Source organism: Saccopteryx leptura, chromosome 6 (genome assembly GCF_036850995.1).
Source record: "Saccopteryx leptura isolate mSacLep1 chromosome 6, mSacLep1_pri_phased_curated, whole genome shotgun sequence".
Classification (NCBI taxonomy): Eukaryota; Metazoa; Chordata; class Mammalia; order Chiroptera; family Emballonuridae; genus Saccopteryx; species Saccopteryx leptura.
This window is the reverse complement of record NC_089508.1, coordinates 129,850,972-129,871,327: the sequence shown is the minus strand read 5'-3', so window position 1 is coordinate 129,871,327 and position 20,356 is coordinate 129,850,972. Positions and strand designations below refer to the sequence as shown.

Sequence of the window (20,356 nt, the reverse complement as noted above, 5' to 3'; positions counted from 1 at the left end):
AAAATGGCACATGAAAAGAGCCAACCCCAGAAAACAAGTACATTGGAAATAACAGTTTCATTGTTACGATCATTCCTTTTGTCGGGAAAAGCTATTAGAACAATCTTAATTGAGGAACATTTTTTTTTTAAACATTTTATTTATTGATTATTTTAGAGAGAGAGGAGTGAGAGAGAGAGAGAGAGAGAGACAGAGAGAGAGAGAGAGAAGGGGGAGGAGCAGGAAGCATCAACTCCCATATGTGCCTTGACCAGGCAAGCCCAAGGTTTGGAACCGGCGACCTCAGTGTTCCAGGTCAACTCTTTATCCCACTGCGCCACCACAGGTCAGGCCAATTGAGGAACATTTTTTAAGCTCTGCCTGACTTTCTTTATTCTGGCCCTATGTTGACCAGAGCAATGTCTTGATTATGATTTGGCTCCCCATATTACAACAGGGAGAGAATGTGTTGATTGGCCAACATGTATCTTATGTGCATAATATCATTCTCCTTAGATTTTTTTTTTTTTTTTTTTTTTTTTTTTTTTTTTTTTTTTTTTTTTTACAGAGTCAAAGAGAGGGACAGATAGGCAGGAACAAAGAGACGAGAGGCATCAATCATCAGTTTTTCGTTGCAACACCTTAGTTCATTGATTGCTTTCTCATATGTGCCTTGACCATGGGCCTTCAGCAGACCTAGTGACCCCTTGCTCGAGCCAATGACCTTGGTTCCAAGCTGGTGAGCTTTGCTCAAACCAGATGAGCCCGCACTCAAACTGGCGACCTCAGGGTCTCAAACATGGGTCCTTCTGCATCCCAGTCCGACGCTCCATCCACTGCACCACCACCCAGTCAAGCACTCTCCTTAGAATTTTTATAATCATCATTAAAATATCTTAAATTAGCACTCTGTTTTATATATCCATTTTTTTCAGTGAGTGGTTAGTATTAGAGAGGATTTTTAGATTTCCAAGGTTCAGACCCAGGTTCAAAGTGGAAGACCAAAGTAATACCATTTTTCGAGCCTTCCAAGTGCATGATTGACCTATCTGTGTAAACACCAGCAGAGAACCAGATTGGTGTACTGTCTTGCCTTTATACATAGCTCTCTTCTTTCCCCTTTTAGGGCATCATTTCTAATATTTCCTAAGTGCTTGGCACAGACTCTCAAAGTTCATTGTGACCTCTGTGCTGGGACATGGTGAGGCACAGATGCACGCAGGGCTTTGGCAGTCAGTGGTGGTAGCTGTGACTCAGTTTGAGTCTACCCGCTCAGTGACCATATGAAAGCTGTCTTGCAGGGTCCCAGGCATCTTCTTGGGAATCATTTTATTTTCCAACTTAGGAAACGAGTTTAGAGGCCTTTGGGTTTCACTGGACCGTTTTCTTATTTCCTTCTTTTGTTAATCTTGGCCACTAACCTTCCACCCACTTTATTAGTCATTTTTTAAGGACCTGACTGTTCAGTAACACTAGAAAAAATACATCTGAAACCATGTGTATTGAGTAAAACAAATTTTAGGATTAAAAATAAAGAAAAAAAATATGTGTTCTCTGAACTTCCTTTGTTTATATGATCTGTTTAGATGTTAAGATTGTGAAGTCTATCTGCCTCCCCACAATTCAAGAATAACTAGATATCTGGGAAACTCTTAAAGAGGGTTGTGTTGTCGTAATAAATGAAAGGCACTTCATCTGTCTCCTCCGAGAAAACATCTTTCAAGGTGCGGGACGGACATCAAGACTTCAGATGCTGAATCTTGAAGTTCTTGAAAGACTATTTATTTCTAGGGAAACTTTAATAAAGAAGCCAGTAAAATGAGTCCTTTTAAGGTTTGGGGATATATGCCTGGCTATTTGAATGTTTCCTCATGGTCTACAGTTCAACTGTATGCCATCTAATTGATTAGTTTTCTTTTGGTAAGGTAAATATTGGTGTAAGGTAATATTAGTTTTTAAAGCCTGGGCTCTAATCTGGTCTGTGAATTAAAACTTAAGTACATTTGTGGCAGGGTTATTCTAGAAAACATCTAGAATGGAGTTTTGCAGGACTTGTTAGCGTCCCTGTAAACCCTCCTATCTTTAAGAAACTGTAAAGGGTTAGCAAGCAGCCTTGCGCATGGAAGAACCTCCACTCTGGCTGAAGAGCAGTCCTTTTGTGCTTCCCATGTGCTACCCTCTGTAGTGGGTAATAACATGATCAGAGGTGCGTTTTCACACATAAAACTATTTATGTCACTTGGTGGGCTAAATAAATGTAGAACTGGAAATGAGAAAATAAGAATGAGAAATAAGTCATCTGTTTGGAAGTAAATTGCTCTTTTGACTATTCAGAACATGGTGTTGGCATCGCCTGCCTTTTCTTCCTTATTCCCAGCCCAGTGGAGGAGCCAGGCTCTGCCTGCTGTTGGGCTTCCCCTCCCACTGCTGGGTCACTAGAGGCCACAGCGGGGCGACAGCACCTGAAGTAACAGTGGAGGGACGAAGCTCCTACATGAGTTCCTCATCGGCCTCTCAGTTCTCCCAGCTGATTGAGGCACTCTATTTCTTGAGTGGTTTGCAGTTCTACTTAAGTGGCTGACGTTTAGGGTCACCTTTGAGTGTTTTTGTGATGATCACTTTCATAATGAAAGGGAGGCTGCTTCTCTTAGTTGTAGTGAAACCCTGGGTTGGAGCACAGAGGGGAAAACCTTTTCTGCAGGGATTCGCTAGATGAAATTACTCTGTCACCTTGTCCATTTATCCTTTCAGTCTGATCACCTCCAGTTCTAAATGATTTGTTTTCTTCAGTTGAGCTTAGTTTCCTGGACCCAGGTGCATGCATTTCTGCTGCTGGCCATCCTGGTAAGGCACAGCATGCTTCTGACCTGGAAGTCTGGTTTCTCTGCCTCTGACCCACATCAGTGTGCCCTCCGTCCTCCCTTCCTTTGCATTATTTCCTTTTAGAGGCTCAGTCTGTCACCATTTAATCTCAGGATAATTCATCCGTGACTGAGGACTACTAATGCTGTCATAACAATACCTTCCTTTCTGTAATAACACTCAGAGCACTTATCATCTTAACCTTTCTCTGTTTATGAAGCATTTTCAGGTTAATCCTACACAATAAACCTGTGGGTAAGTCAGCAGTTTTGTCTCAGATAGTAAGATTGTATCTCAAAGATGTTGAGTAACTTGCTCTGGGTTGCAGTGCCGCTTAACAATTTCTACAGGAAATGAAGAATACTTTTGAAGATATTCTGAATAAACAGAAAAGGAATTTTCCATAGTGTGTCTCAGTCTTAAAAATATCTAACTATTTTTGGTCTGTTCAGTTGATTAAGACCAGGTTTCAAAGCCCATTCTATAACCACAAAGTTTAAATTGATATGTCCAAGTTAAGAAAATAAATATTCAGGCCAGTTTCTCTCTTCTGCTGCTGATGTGATAAAGTTAAGGAAGGCTGGCTCTTAAATTAGTGGAACTTGAACTAGAAGTAATTAAGCCATTAATCATTTTTTATTCTCTCTTCCTTTTAGAGAGATGGAAACTTTGATGACTAGTTCCACTCTGCCTCCCCTTTTTGCAGATGAAGATGGCTCCAAGGAGAGTAGTGATCTGGCTACAGGCGGGTAAGCAGCTGGTTTGAGACCTCTGCCTAGGCTTCAAAACAAAGCTTCTGGCAAAGCCTAGGTGCTAAAGAGCCAGTTTTATGTCATAAGAATAGACATTAGGTTGTTGGTGCTTTGCAAAGTGAGTGCTGCTGTGAGCTGCTTTATAATCTGCATTTAGCTATCACCTGCCCTGCTCTGGCTCCTGGGAACAGCAGTGTATGGGGTCCGGCAAACATCAGCACCACCCAGTTAAGGGAATTACCTTGTCACCTTGAAGGAATTACCTGCCACAGGGCTAGCTCTGAAAGTCAAATGTATTTTCTGTTTGGAATGTCACAGATATGAAAACAGTTTTTTTCATAAAGGTCAGAATTTTTTTTTAAGACCAGATTTTTTAAATGCATATCTTTTTTTTAAGATGCCTAGAAGCTCCAGCTGACTTCTGTTCCATTTTGTTCTCCTGTCTCCCTTCTTTGCTCTTTTTTTGGACAGATAAGTAAATGCATTTTCAAAAGGGCTAATAACAGTAGTCCTTCGCATGAAAATCGCTTGCACTTGAATTTTTATCTTTTCTGTTTAGAAGTTAATTTGCCAAAGAAACGTACTCACTAATAGATTGAAGTGCTGACTGATACCCGAGATGAATTATTTTAATATTCTATAGAGCCCTTTAAAAATAGACCACACTTTGTAATTCTAATTCCTCCCTTTAGATTTACTTCCTACTTCATTAATATCTGCCCCTCACCTTACTATTCAGTCTTGTTCTACAAGGTTGCTGAAGTCCACAAATTGCTAAATCCAGTTCATTCAATAAAATTTTTCTGAATGTCTGCTAGGTGCTAGACACTATTCTAGGCACTATATTACTATATGTGTTTGTGTGTGTACATATGATCAGAAAAGCAGACATAAATCTCAGCCCTTGTAGAACTCACATCCTAAGGGAAGCCAGACAAAAATTGGATAAATAAGTAAAATACAGTATGTCCGTAAAGTCATGGTGCACTTTTGACCAGTCACAGGAAAGCAACAAAAGATGATAGAAATGTGAAATCTGCACCAAATAAAAGGAAAACCCTCCTAGTTTCTGTAGGATGATGTGGCAGCATGTGCGCATGCACAGATGATGACATAACACCGTGTATACAGTGGAGCAGCCCACGGCCATGCCAGTTGAGATGTAGATGGTACAGAGGAAAGATCAGTGTGTTCTGTGGCTCGCTAAATTCGAATCCATGACCCAAGTGCAACATGAATATCGGTGCATTTATAACAAAGCACCACGACATTAATCACTTAAAACAGAGAATCACAGACATTACTCACTCTGTTACACCAGACGTCCTTACCCATGTGTGGCAAGAACCTCACTGTCATTTGGATGTGTGTAGGGCAACAAATGGAGCCCACATCAAACTGCACTGAATAGGTATGAAACTGGGAGAGTTTTCCTTTTATTTGGTGCAGATTTCACATTTCTATCGTCTTTTGTTGCTTTCCTGTGACCGGTCAAAAGTGCGCCATGACTTTACGGACACACTGTATATACTATGTTGTTTAGAACCATAAGTTAGCCTGACCAGGCGGTGGCACAGTGGATAGAGCGTCAGACTGGGATGCAGAGGACCCAGGTTCGAGACCCCGAGGTCACCAGCTTGAGTGCGGGCTCATCTGGTTTGAGCAAAAAGCTCACCAGCTTGGACCCAAGATAACTGGCTGGAGCAAGGGGTTACTCAGTCTGCTGAAGGCCTGTAGTCAAGGCACATATGAGAAAGCAATCAATGAACAACTAAGGTCTCACAACGAAAAACTGATGATTTATGCTTCTCATCTCTCTCTGTTCCTGTCTGTCTGTCCCTGTCTATCCCTCTCTCTGACTCTCTCTGTCCCAGAAATAAATAAATAAATAAATAACCATAAGTTAAAAAATAAAGTAGGGATAAGAAGGGGTTAGGGTGCAGTTTTTAATAAGATGGCCCAGAACAGCTTTAACGAGAAAGTGACTTGAATAAACACCTAAAGAAGTAAGATGTTTAGCCTGCAGTTGTCTGAGGAAGATGATTCTGGGCAGAGGGAAGAGTGCATGCATGCCAAAGTCCAGAGCTAGTTCCTACCTTTTAGAAATAGCCAGTGGCCAATGTGGCTGGAGGGGTCGTGATGGATACCGTGCTTTTCAGACTATAATGTATGTGTGAACTGCCTAGGTAGCATATCGATGTAGATTCTGAGTCAGAAGTTGAGATAGGAGAAGACTTTCTCTTTTGTGCGTCTTCCTTCACCTCTCCCACTGCTGCCCCCAGAAAACCTCAGACTCGTGCCACATGAGACAGGGCAAGTCAGTCTGGGACCCTGCCATTATCTGTCTTCTTCTGAGATCTGGTGACTCATGTGAAACAGTGGTGGGAACAGAAAATAAATACATCTGTCTGATTTATTAACATTTATACCTGAACCTACTGAACTTGATAATACCATTTTCAAATGACCTGGTTGTCAATAAACACTGTAATCCATGAAGGATTGGTCTGTGAAATGTACCATAGATATTTCTCATGCCCTTCAAGAACGCTCTTTCATGGGCCCTGGCCAGGTAGTTCAGTAGGTTTGAGCATTGTCCTGATACACCAAGATTGTAGGTTTGATCTCTGGTTGAACACATACAGGAATCAGCCATTTGATGCATAAATAAGTGGAACAACAAATTGATGTTTCTCTCTCCCCTCCTCTTTCTTTCTCTCTCACACTCTCTCCCTCTCCGTCCATCCTTCCTCCCCCCTCTAAAGTCAATAAATAAAAATATTTTAAAAAGAAAAGAAAAGAAACCTCTCTCATGCTGGGAGCAAACTGCTTCCACAGTTTCCACCGCTACTCTCCTTTCTATCTGTAGCATTTTCCCTTTACACTGGAGATACATGAAAGGTAGCCTATGAAGTCAGACTGCTGCATTTTCAGAACTAAGTGTGTTGAGGGGAAAGGTGATATTTTGGGGAAAGATCATAGCTGTTTCTAGTAGGCTTCTTCGTTGAGTGACATGGATCTATCAGGCACTGGCCCCATTTATTAAACGCTCTGTAGCTGATGTGGAGACATGGTCACACTCACACAGAACGAGGGGCATTAATTAGTTAAGGGATTGGTCTGTGCTTCTGCTGACAGAGATGTCTGTCCTGACCCTGGTGCATCCGAGTGTTTGATGCTGTCAATGATGTGCTGGTGCACTTCTGCCTGCTATTTTCCAGGCTGACCCACCCAGAGATTCCCTACGGTGGTGGAGCCATGTCATCAACCAACAACCCGGAATTTGTGGAGGGTCTTCCCCAAGGCCAGTTGCTTCAGAATGAGCCTTCAAACACTGCAGAAGGCAGCGAGCAGAGGCATGAAGATGAGGTAAGCTGAAGTAGCTCCTCTTGTCTCTGGTCTCTGAAGCGTCCAAAGAAGCAGGCAGCAGCCCTGGCTGGTTGGCTTAGTGGTAGAGCGTCGGCCTGGTGTGCAGGAGTCCTGGGTTCGATTCCCGGCCAGGGCACACAGGAGAAGCACCCATCTGCTTCTCCACCCCTCCCCCTCTCCTTCCTCTCTCTCTCTCTCTCTTCCCCTCCTGCAGCCAAGGCTCCATTGGAGCAAAATTGGCCCGGGTGCTGAGGGTGGCTCTGTGGCCTCTGCCTCAGGCGCTAGAATGGCTCTGATTGCAACAGAGCAACACCCCAGATGGGCAGAGCATCGCCCCCTGGTGGGCATGCCAGGTGGATCCTGGTGGGGCACATGCGGGAATCTGTCTGACTGCCTCCCTATTTCCAACTTCAAAAAAATACAAAAAAATATATATATATACAAAAAAAAAAATACAAAAAAAAAAAAAAAAAAAGAAGCAGGCAGCAGGTGGCCATCGTCTGGCTGTCTTACATTCTGCACATATTTCTTGTTTCACATAGAATCATAGGGATTGTTTTAATAACATAAAGACAGGTAGATTCTTTTTTCCCATGACTAAAAAATTTATACTTATATCATATGAGCTGTTCAACAACTATTTGTTGAATGAGTAAATAAGTTATTTGATTAAATAAGTAATTGATGAGAAGTCCACATGCCCATGTTCCATACCACACCCTGCAGCATGGGGTCATGTGCCCAGAGGGTTCACACCACTTACCAGTCATTCTGCCTTCAACAGGGGCCATCTTTAATTCATACAGAGGTTGCATACCAGCCTATGGAGTCATGTCTTCGCTAGACTTTCAGTGTTGCTGACAAATAGCTGATGGCATTGTCTATGGTTTTTAGCCATAAAAGCCACCATTCATTTTTATCTTTTTTCATATTTTGAAAGAGCTGATTTCTTCATGTTGGCATTCTTAAAGGTTATGATGAATGCCCAAAGCCATCTTAATAAACTCCTTAGTGGATTTAATGTTACTTGGTTTGCAAAAAAAAAAAAAAAGCCTGATGCCTGATACCAAATATACCATTTGCCTGGAGGGTGGGTTACTGTACCACTTTATATATATTTGGAGGAGTATAGGACTATAATTAATATTTAGCTGTTTTTGCCCTATTTTGCTTATCCTGTTCTCTGAAATAAGAATTCTTGCATCCATAAAACAATATTAACTTATAGGCTGTATATGTTTTTAAAATGATGAAGCAAAATTATGATGTTTCTTGCATGTTATTTAAAAGGGTTATGGTAAAACATCAGTGGTACCTCTATCCTTTTGTTAGACTTCTTTAAAGAGTTGATTGAATCTTTTGATTTAATTAATAACATATAAAGGTCTCTGACTTTATAAAAGAAACATCTTAAGGAACAAACCATCAAGCCAAAAAGCTGCTCTTCATTTTGGACATATTATATTTACTGAAATGTTTCTAAGACTTAGATATTGTTTTAAAAATCTATGTGCACGCTGGCTGAATAGCTCAGTTGGTTGGAGCATTGTTCCAAAGCACAGGAGTTGCCGGTCCAATCCCCAGTCGGGGCACATGCGGGAGCAGATCAATGTTCAGGTCTGTCTGTCTGTCTCTCTCTCAAATCAGTACGGTAAACTTTTTTTTAATCTATGTGTTATCTAAGTACTATGGGATATAAACTGGTACCAATGAGCACACCTTCATGAATAATTTGTCATCCCTGTGCTGCAGCTTGTCTCTTTGTTTGCTCAATGCATATCGCATCTCATTCTGATCTGCCGTGGCAGTGTCCACTTTTCCAGCACAGTGCTGTGGATGTGTGCATTTCTCATTTAGAATATTCCCCTGTTGGGAGTCAGGACCTGCTAAGTGCATGAGAAGATCAGAGCTTGAGTGATCATGACACCTTTTATTCTCATCTCTGGGGCTTACTTAGCACTAGAATATGCCATTAGCGCACTGTTTGTGGTGTGGTACATGAAAGGGTCTCTATGTGAACTATCTGGAGGCCCCTCTTGAAAACTGCATTGCAGTTATTTGTACCTGTGACACATATGGAGAGCTTTGAATACTTCCAGGGGCCTTCACAGCAAGAAAATGCAGGACTTATCCTGTTTTGCTTGTTAGTGTTTTCTCATTGTTTTAGCGTTATTTGGGGACATTTTTGTTGTGACTATAATTTGGTTTTGGTTTTTATTTTAACTTGTATTATAGCAAAGAAGTAAACGAGGAGGGTGGTCCAAAGGCAGAAAGAGGAAGAAACCACTTCGAGACAGCAATGCACCCAAATCCCCCCTCACAGGGTATGTTCGGTTCATGAATGAGCGTCGAGAACAGCTTCGAGCAAAGAGACCAGAAGTCCCGTTCCCAGAAATCACAAGGATGTTAGGCAATGAGTGGAGCAAACTGCCTCCTGAGGAGAAGCAGGTAATCGTCTGCTCCTGATCCTTCACTTGGTTTTGATTATATATCAAAAATAATCTCTGTCAGAAAAGCAAAGAGGGTTGGACATCAGATACTTCACTTTTGTCATGTGCAGCAGGTCCTTCCAAGCTCTCCTTTTCAGCATGGGGCTTTCCTGCTCATCAGGGTCTGCTGCAGCCACACGGGTGTTTGATGAATATGCTGAGAGTTCACTGAAGATTTTTGTGGTTGTTCAGTGTTAAGGAGTTTATTGACATAATTTGTTCCACTACATTCAATGAAAAGTAATGAGTAAATGAGAAAATCATTTAATAAAATTTCGTTCACATAAGATTTTTATTTAAAAGATATTGTTGCGCTAATAAAATTTTTAAAATAAGAGTTCTGGCTTATTTAACCCATTATGGAAAATGAAGCAAGTAAGCATACTTGAATTCTTTCTCTTCTAAAACAGAAACTCACCCTATTATCAAACTGAAACAAATCCATTTGTTAGAGAAATTTGAGAGGAATTAATTAAGGACAAGATAGCCATGCACTGACTAAAGTGTCACAAAGGTGGAATGATGGTTGGAGGAGTGATTTTGGGTTAAAAGTTCCCAGCATTATCAGCATCTGAAAGAAACCTCTGTTTCTCTTATGTCTTATACTCTTTTATACCAAATTGGAAAATACTTTCCAGAGAGATCTGATTAGGTTGCAATGTAAAGCTCTTGTCTATGGCAGCAAGCCAGCAGAAAGCATGCATAGAGCACCCAAGGTGTGTGGGATAGTGCCTTGTGCATATAGGTTACTTTTTTCTCTTTATTCTTTTATTTCAAAATTAATGCATGTTCATTGTTCACAATGTTTTCAGACAATGTGAAATGTATAAAGAAAGAAGCAAAAATAATAGCAGTTATGTCCAGGGATAACCCCTGTTTAGTAGGTAGGACAAGGGTTTGTGTGCTTGTTTTTCTGTTGTTGTTTTTTAACGTTTTATTTGAAAATAATTTCAAATGTACAAACTGTTACAAACGTAGAATAGTACAAAAACACCCAAACAGCCTTTTACCCAAACTAACTTACTGCTAACACATTTTATCCCACTTCTCTGTTTGCATTGGTGTTCATACTCTCCCACAAAGCTCTCTCACACACACAACACACACAATTTTTGTTTCTGTTTGTGTTTTTTTGTCTGTGTATTTTTTTCCAGAATAATTTGAGGGGAAGTTACATACATCATGGCCTTAAATATTTCAGTGTGTATTTTCTAAAAATACACATACTCTCTTACATTGCCATAGAATTATCAACTTTATAATTTTATATTAACACAGTAGTTTTGTATAACCTATCATCCATATTCCGATTTTATCAGGTTAGATTTCAGTGTAAGATCAGGTTTTTGTGTTGAGTAGTCAAATCTCTACATTCCTTTAATTTGGAATGTTTCCACAACCTTCTTTGTCTTTTGTGACATTAATATTAAAAAGAAAATCCCTTTTTTATCTTCATTCTTTTTGCTTACTTTTAACAGAACATTTCTCATTTGTATTTGTCTGGTGTGTCCTTGTGATTAGCTTGAGGTTGTGCATTTCTGATCAGAGTATAGCACAGGCAGGCGCTATTGTGTCCTTAGGGTATGACAGTGTCCTTTTCTTCCTCATTAGCAGTGTTCATTTTGCTCACTCAGTAAAGGGTTTTATTCTCCCTTATAATTAATAAGTCATCTATGGAGAGTCTATGGAGAGGCCTTTTAAAAACACTCAGATATTGGTATCAAAATCCGCACCCCCCCCCCCCCCCCCCGCCTGACCAGGTGGTGGCGCAGTGGATAGAGCATCGAACTGGGATGCAGAGGACCCAGGTCGCCAGTTTGAGCATGGGCTCATCTGGTTTGAGCAAAGCTCACCAGCTTAGACCCAAGGTCACTGGCTTGAGCAAGGGCTTACTCGGTCTGCTGAAGGCCCACGGTCAAGGCACATATGAGAAAGCAATCAGTGAACAACTAAGGTGTCGCAACGAAAAACTAATAATTGATGTTTCTCATCTTTCTCTGTTCCTGTCTGTCTGTCCCTATCTATCCCTCTCTATGATTCTTTGTCTCTCCCACAAGGGGAAAAAAAAAAAAAGAATCCCCCTCCCCCAGTTTAGCATTCATTGATGACTTTTGTCTGATCTCATCTCTGCCATGATGGTCGCAAAGTGACCACTCTCCCACCGAGCATGCCCTTTACACTAACCAGTCACCCCAACACCACATCATCTAAGCAATAGCCTTCCTCCTCTACCATCTTGTATTTACTCGGTCGGTGTGTGTTTATTATTGGAGTAGGCACGTGAATTTTTACCCAAATAGTCTATAATGTACCGTATTATTTTTCACTCCATAAGATGCACTTTCCCTTCCCCAAAAGTGGAGGGGGAAATGCCTGTGTGTCTTATGAAGCGAAAAATATGGTATTTTATTAAATATTTTAACACACCGTTTGGTTCAGAATATTTTTCTTTTTATTTTCCTCCTTAAAACCCTAGGTGTGTCTTATGGTCAGATGCGTCTTATGGAGCAAATAATACAGTATTACTATTCGTTAGTATTTTGGTACATAAATTGTCCCAGATTTGGCCAGTTGGGTGTCCCCTACATTTGGCCCTTGTGTGGGACAAGGTTTTTAACATAATTTCTGACTATAGTTTATGTTCATCTGGAAGCAGTATTTTATTTCTTAAACCTAACTGATTAAAAAAAATTATGCTGGTAAATAATGACTAGCGCTAAGCATGTAGCTATAAGTTCTCTCATATAGTCCACTCTTCCGGCTCTTAAAAGGCCAGTTGATGTATGAGATCAGTTTCTCAGAACCAGTTGGGGATTAGAGAAACAAAGTAGTATTTCATCCTTCCTCCTGGGAGGGCTAAGTGCATCTATGCAGTGTTCAGGCATCTTGTGGACTCCAGTGGCCATCTAGAGTTCTGGAGATAGGGTGAGAGACAGACTGCAGTCATCTTGTGAATCTTTTATGAGAATGATCTCAATAGACCTTGCTTCATTAGATCAGAAAGGCAATAAATAGTCCACAAAAAATTAGGCTCACCTATTTTTGTTATAATTTAAGATTATACTGTATTCATGTGACATTTTTAATTCTCCTGTAAAGCTAGTTCCCCAATACTTTTATCTCCCTGTTCTAATTGTCCTCTGCGCTCTTTAAATAGCTCATTGGTATGCTTTCTAAAAAGGTCTGCTACATGAATGTCATTTCACATCTCTTTCCCAGCGTTACCTCGATGAAGCAGACAGAGACAAGGAGCGTTATATGAAGGAACTGGAGCAGTATCAGAAGACTGAGGCCTACAAAGTCTTCAGCAGGAAAACCCAAGACCGTCAGAAAGGCAAATCTCAAAGGCAAGGTATCAAAACCAGAAACAAATGTCTAGTTTGTTGTGTGTGGTGAGCATCACAGAGCCTACTATGATAGATATAAAGGATGAATTCCTTTCATTTCTCTATTATACTACGTTCACTTACAAGCATCATCTAAGAATTTTGTTAAATACACATTGCTCTCATTTGTAAATTCCAATTGGTTTCTACATCCAGTATCAACTGTTTGACTTGTGCTCTGAGACCCTTTTAGTTGCCTGTGCTTTTTCCCTAATTCCAAGTTTAGGTGTTTCTCTGCCTCTGAATGAGTCTGTCTGCTGAACCACATCACAGCCCAGCTCTACCATCTCTGAGCCTTCATGTGGCACTTCTCCCTGCCTCAGATAGTCCTCCTTTTCGTTCATGCAGTCATGTATGCGTGCAACCAAAAAATACATATTGAGCACCTCCTGTTACATACCAGGCTCTCACTGGCCTTTAAGAAATCCATGGTGAACAAGATAGACAAGATCCTGGTCTTGAATGGATCTTTTATTCTTCATTAAAATTGTTCCTTCCACCCTTACAAGAACTGCTGCTTACATTCCCCTTCAAGAACCACTGCAAAGACGCTTCACCCACAGCTAGTATGTGATTCCTTAGTCGTTGCACATTCTCACACTTGGGCATCTTGCTTGCTAAACTACAATGTTGTATACAGCCTTTGGCATGCGTTTCCTGTTCACCTTCCCACTGTGTTCTCAACAGTAGAAACTGTGTCTGCTCTTTCTCTTGTGTCTAATTGTAACCTATAAATACAGGGTTCCCTTTAAGTTTTGTTGACTAACTGATTAGTAAAGCCATGAGAGAAAATATCTTGTGTTTTGATAGCCCCCATATACCAGCAGTTCTTCTGGGTTGGCACAGTCATTTGCTGGGGTCTAGTTATTGTTCTGTTTTGTTTTGCAACTTAATGTTCTCTTATTCTTCCATATTTTTAGATGCAGCCAGACAGGCCACTCATGACCATGAGGTAATTAGCTTTCTTCTACATGTTATATATATATATATATATATTTATAAAGTGTTGTTATTTGAAATGCTATTGGGCTTTTTTTATAATGAATGGCAGAGTATTTCCTATCCCATAATTCAGATTGGATGAGTTGCTTTAGCTCAAGGATCGATAGCATATGACAGACTACAGCCCCTAACTCCAGTCTTTTCTTGTGGTCCAAGAATGTTATTAGCTTTAATTGTTGCAAGTGGCTGGGATTTGGAGTGAGATACAGAATTAAGGAGCACCTGAAAGCTAGAATCGAACTGCAATGTATTGTTATCAAACCTTACTCTTGACTATCACAGACAGCTTGTTACAGGAATCAGATTCTACTAAAATTAACTGTCCAGCCGCAGTGTCAACAGAGCACGAGTGATATCGTCTTGGTTTCTGTGCCTCTTCTCCTCCCTGGCACATGTTTGCTACTCCATTTGGTTCACCCACATCAGTAGTATTCAGGCTGTGTTCCTGTATGTGAATAGGCTCTGTGTGCTGGCTGTGTTACACAGCTTTAATACACATGCACGATTCCCGGCCAGGGCACACAGGAAAAGTGCCCATTTGCTTCTCCACCCCTCCGCCACGCTTTCCTCTCTGTCTCTCTCTTCCCCTCCCGCAGCCAAGGCTCCATTGGAGCAAAGATGGCCCGGGCACTGGGGATGGCTCTGTGGCCTCTGCCTCAGGCGCTAGAGTGGCTCTGGTCGCAACATGGCGACGCCCAGGATGGGCAGAGCATCGCCCCCTGGTGGGCAGAGCGTCGCCCCATGGTGGGCGTGCTGGGTGGATCCCGGTCGGGCGCATGCGGCAGTCTGTCTGACTGTCTCTCCCCGTTTCCAGCTTCAGAAAAATCCAAAAAAAAAAGTATCTTATAAGGTGCCTAAAACGTCATAGGTTCTACCTTTGTGCTTATTTTCCTTTACTTTTCATATTAGGAATGAAATGACAAGTGTAACAGAATAGCCTTTGAACTTACTTCAAAAATACTAAGACCTCAGATCCTCCCAACTGACTCCCTCATTTTGTCTGTGAGGAAAGTAACTTGCTTAAGACAGAAAAGAACCTCCCCAGAACCCCTGTTGAGTCAGAGGCACGAATGAAGCCTAGGCCTCCATAGTCCAGTCTAGCCCTCTTGGTGGCACATGCCACACAATGTGGAATCCACTAAACGGTGTTGAACGTTAAAATGGACCTGGGTTTCTGAGATGGAGCAGAGTTTGTTGCCAGTTAAGACAAATTGATTTGTGTATAATAGGAAACCTATTGTATTTCTCAATGAAACTGGGATTTCTAAGACGTTGTTACCAGGGTAGGTACTGAAGAAAGCTAAAGAAATGTTGACCTGAAAGCCATTTAAGCTGTTCTGCACAGCACTGGGGCACTGCAGCCTGGCACGCCACGCCACATCACGTCAAGTGTGTGCCCTAAAAGCAAAGGGCACTTGAGAACAGCATGTTGCATGCCATGAAGTTCTGAGGCGAGCTCACAGCAGATAGGTTCCATTCAGAAGGACCTCTGTTCTCTTACTCTGAACACAAGATAAAGAATTTAATATGAATGGAAAGAGCATTCTTGCTCCTTTCAAATCAAAGGCCTGCTGGCTAGGACCTAGGAGTCAGCATAGTGTTACTCTCAAGAAATTGTCTTCTGTCTGCATCTCATGTGCATACTAAGATAGAAACAGTAATTTTGTTTCTCCTTTAATTCATGAGAAATGACAAAATGACACAACCTAAACAAATTAGACCCTTTCAATGAAGAGGTAATGACATCCTTATGATTTTAAGCCCTTGAGTGATCCTTGGAATAGCTTAAGCATATCTGAGCCCCCAGAAAGACCCTCTTCATGCTGAGTAATATACTCAGTAATGGGAAAGTACTGATGGGTTTTATTCCATTAAGTAGAACTTCTCTGTTGTCATTTAGAGACTGAATGTTTCATATAATTGCTTTGGTGTTATGCTTATAATTGCTTTGGTGTTTCTTATTTTGCACTCTAAGAATGTATACCAGGAGGCAGTGAGTTAATACACTTCAGCAGTGCTGTCCTCTGCCCTTATGTAATTAGCTTGGCTTGGACCAAGAGAAGGGAGTCAGCTATCTGAGGAGACTCTTGGTGCCATGGCAATGGGAGCCAGGCATCCCTCCTACCCTTCTCACTAGCAGATATGTAGGCTCATGGCTAGGTAACTGATCTCATCTATGAGATCAGTTTAACAAAGTCAGACGATAAAGTCCTACGCCTTTATCCTAAGTCATTTGTGGACTTATGCTTATATCTGTTGTGCCTTGGACATACTGGAATTGTGTGACATAAGTTTTCTGTTCACTTGCAGCAACCCAGTACTGCAGTTAAAGCATATGGTAAACCAGCAGTGAAGAGAAAGCCACTGTGAAATATGTTTAAGATCCCTTCTGGAATCAGACCTTCTTGTCCATACTTTAGTTCTCTTTGAAATCCATTAGAAACTGGCAAGAGGTAGAGCTTTGCAGGTTGAAACAGGGTTTTTATGATATGTCTGTTATTTTTTAAATTGTTCTGTGAAACATTGCTTATTTTCTTTAAGCGGAAAAAGGGTAAAATTTCAATGCTCTGAAAGTTACCCCAGGTAAAGACATCGATTTTCAGATTTTCATTTAGCTCATCTGCCATTGGCAGGAAGTGCCCATGCCTAGCCCCCTTACAAGGCCCACACGAGTTAAGAACAGGAGCCTCGCTGGCAGAACTCCCCCCTAGACTGTTCACTGTTTAGCTTTTCTACTGGGAACCAAACTGTATTTGTGTCCAAACATAAAAGACTGAGTAGGAAAGAAACATTCTATCTCTGGCTTCAAACATGTTTTTATAAGAATGATTTCTAGATTTTCTCTAACTGTTCTTTATATTGTGAAGGTTTGTGAATCTTCAGGGTTCATGAGCAGTTTCTTCTGTTCACATTCCAACTGTTCTCTTTACCATCTTATATCATGTAAATATTTAAACACTGTGCCAAAACACTTAAAATTTATATTCATAATACTTTCAACCTCAAATTCACTGTAGAAATGGCAGCCAGACTTCTTGAAATTGACTTGAGGATCCTTCTTAAGGATCACCATGGAATGTATTTTGCAGTAGTTTTGTGAATATTCACCAAATTATTGGAGAATTACGTCTAGGCTTTTTTATTCTTTTCTCTCACATAATCCTTGGCTTCTTCATTTCAGAGCCTTGATGTTTCTGATGTCCTAGTTTTCTTTGGTTGTTTTTCCTATGTCTGAAGAAAGTCTAAAAGAACCCCAGTAGTAGCCTGCCCCTTCTAAATTACAGGTGCCCATGGGATACCATCATTATTGCTCATAGCTAGCAGAGGTCTGCTTACATTTTTACTATCCACTATGCAAATTTACATTGGATGTCCCTATCTTATAAAGTTTTTTACATGCATGAACAATAGAAACACTGAAAAAATACCTAGAAATTCTCCTTTTTTATTCCTACCTCAGATATTTCCTCAGTCTTATACTGTTGACTATTCAAAGCACAGAGCTGAGAAATGGCTTCCAAATTGTCCATTTGGGAATTAGTGTGGATTGGTTTTAAGGCTTCTTATTGCACAGCAGTTATACCTGAGAGAATTGAGTACTTAACCTACATGAGCCCTGTGAAAGTTTGTTTTCAGTGAAAAGATAAATACATTTCCCTATCAGCTTTCCTGGACTGATTCCTGCTCATGCTACTGTTTCTTTAAGAAGACATTAAAAAAAAAAAAGACATTTTCACTGTCTTTAGCACTACCTATTAAGTTAGCTTCTATTTTAAAATTAACTGTTTTGCTACTCTTTTTTAAAAAAAATTTTTTTCAATTTCAGTTGACATTCAATATTATATTCGTTTCAGGTATATACAGTATAGTGGTTAGACATTTATATTACTTACAAAGTGATTCCCCCCAATATGTCCAGTATCCCCTGACAGCACACATAGTTATTACAATACTATTGACTGTATTCCCTGTGCTATACTTTACGTCCCCATGACTGTTCTGGAACTGCCAGTTTGTACTTCTTGATCCCTTCACCTTTTTCATCCATCCTCCCACACAAACACAACCCTCCACCCATCTGGCAACCATCAGATTGTCCTCTGTATCTGTTATGTTTGTTCATTTATTTTGTTTCTTAGATTCCACATATAAGTGAGATCATATGGTACTTGTCTTTGCTCTGACTCATATCACTGAGCATAAATCCTTTAGGTCCGTCGGCAGTTTCACAAATGACAAGAGGCCAAGTCATATTTCATAGTATTTATGTACCACATCTTCTTTACCTTGTCGTCTGTTGATGGGCACTTTGGCTGCTTCCATATATTGACTATTGTAAATAATGCTGTCGTGAACATGGAGGGCATATATCTTTTCCAATTAGTGTTCTAGATATCTTTGGATATGTATCCGGAAGTGGGATTGCTGTGTCACAGGGTAGTTCTGTTTTTAATTTTTAGGGACCTTCATACTGCTTTCCACAGTGGCTGCATCAATTTGAAAACCTGTCAACAGTTTGAGGATTCACTTTTATTTACATCCTTGCCAAGACTTGTTATTTGTTGATTTATTGACGACGGTATGACAAGTGTGAGGTGATATCTCATTGTGGTTTTAATTTACATTTCTCTAATGATTAGTGACATTGAGCATCTTTTCATATGTCTGTTATTCCATCTGTATGTCCTCTTTGAACAAATGTCCATTTATGTCCTCTGCTCATTTTTAATTGGATATTTGGGGGGTTAAGTTGTATGGGTTTTTTATAAATTTTCTATATTAATCACATATTGGATGAATTTCTCCCATCAGTAGGTTGTCTTTTTGTTTTGTTGATGGTTTGCTGTGCAAAAATTAGGTTTATGTAGCCCCATTTGTTTATTTTTCTTTTGTTTCCCTTGGCTGAGGAGACATATCAGAAAAAATTATTAGACATGTCAGCGTTAATTGCCTATGTTTTCTAATAGGAGTTTTATGGTTTCAGGTCTTATTTTAAGTCTAATCCATCTTAAATTTATTCTTGTCTGTGATATAAGAATGTTATCTAGTTTCATTCTTTTGCATGCATCTGTCCAGTTTTCCCAACACCATTTGTTGAGTAGACTGTCTTTATCCCTTTGTATATTTGTATATTCTTGCCTCCTTTGTCATAGATGAATTGACCACATAATGAGCTCTCTGTTTGTTCCATTGATAAATATGTCTGTTTTATGCCAGTACTATGCTCTTTTTTTTAAATAAGTTTCAATAATTTTTTAAATTGATTTTAGGGAGAGAGACAGAGACAGAGAGAGAGAGGGAGTAGAGAGATGAGAAGCATCAATTTGTATTTGCTTCACTTTAGTTGTTCATTGATTGCTTCATTGCTTCTCACATGTCTTAACTGGAGGTGGGGTCAGGGTGGGGGCTCAAGCTGAGCCAGTGACCCCTTGCTCAACCCAGCAACCTTGTGCTCATGTTGATACCGTGTTCAAGCCAGCAACCATGGGGTTTTCAACTGAGGACCTCAGTATACCAAGTCAGTGCTCTATCCATTGCTCTTTTGATTATCATACCCTTGTACCATACTCTTGTAGTATAGTTTGCTATCAGGGAGCATGGTACCTCCAACTTTGTTCGTCTTCCTCAAGGTTGTTCTGTCTACTTAAGGTCTTTTGTGATTCTGTATAAATTTTTGGATTATTTGTTCTAGTACTGTGAGAAATACCATTGGTATTTTGGTAAGGATTGCATTGAATCTACAGATTGCTTTGGGTACTATGGACGTTTTAACAAAGTTAATTCTTTATATCTATAAGCATGGCATGTGCTTCAATTTATTAGTGTCTTCTTCAATTTCTTTTTTCAGTGTCTTATAATTTTCCAAATATAGGTCTTTTACCTTCTTGATTAAATTTATTCCTAGGTATTTTTTTATGCAATTGTAAATGGAATTGTTTACTAAATTTCCCTTTCTGATAGTTCATTATTGGTATATAAAAATACAACCAATTTCTGAGTATTTATTTTGTATCCTACTTTGATGAATTTATTTATTAGTTCTAAGAGTTTGGGGTGGAATCCTATAGGGTTCTCTATGTATAATATCTTGTCATCTGCAAAAAAAAAATGATAGTTTTACTTCTTTCCAATTTGGATGCCTTTTATTTCTTTTTCATGTCTGATTTCAGTGAATGTGGGAGTGGTGAAAATGGACATCCATCTCTTGTTACTGATCTTAAGAAAAACACATGTAGCTTTTCACTATTGAGTATAATATGATGTCTGGGTTTGTCATATAATAACCTTTCTTATATTGAGGCATATTTTCTCTATTTCCACTTTGCTAAAAGTTTCTATCATAACTGGATGCTGGATTTTGGCAAATGCTGTTTAATCATCTATTGATGTGATTATGTGATTTCTGTCCTTCATTTTCTTAAGTGGTGTATCATATTAATTGATTTGTAGACACTGAAATAACCTTTCATCCCAACAGTACATGCTACTAATCACAGTGTTTGATGTATTTTAATAT

The 20,356-nt window shown here is 39.9% G+C and overlaps 1 protein-coding gene across 6 annotated transcripts in view; it reads left to right on the top strand.

Annotated features, from left to right (window-relative positions):
* HMG20A (high mobility group 20A) overlaps positions 1 to 20,356 on the top strand; it is a 99,234-nt gene that overhangs the window by 66,092 nt on the left and 12,786 nt on the right. For 5 of the 6 annotated variants that reach the window (XM_066341758.1, XM_066341759.1, XM_066341757.1 and 2 more), the window contains 5 exons: positions 3,498 to 3,590; positions 6,815 to 6,962; positions 9,198 to 9,410; positions 12,671 to 12,803; positions 13,758 to 13,789. In XM_066341758.1, coding sequence (XP_066197855.1) covers positions 3,502 to 3,590; positions 6,815 to 6,962; positions 9,198 to 9,410; positions 12,671 to 12,803; positions 13,758 to 13,789 — 615 coding nt within the window. In that variant the 5' untranslated portion in view covers positions 3,498 to 3,501. The remainder of the gene's footprint in view (positions 1 to 3,497; positions 3,591 to 6,814; positions 6,963 to 9,197; positions 9,411 to 12,670; positions 12,804 to 13,757; positions 13,790 to 20,356) is intronic. The other variant, XM_066341761.1, reaches the window with a different exon arrangement.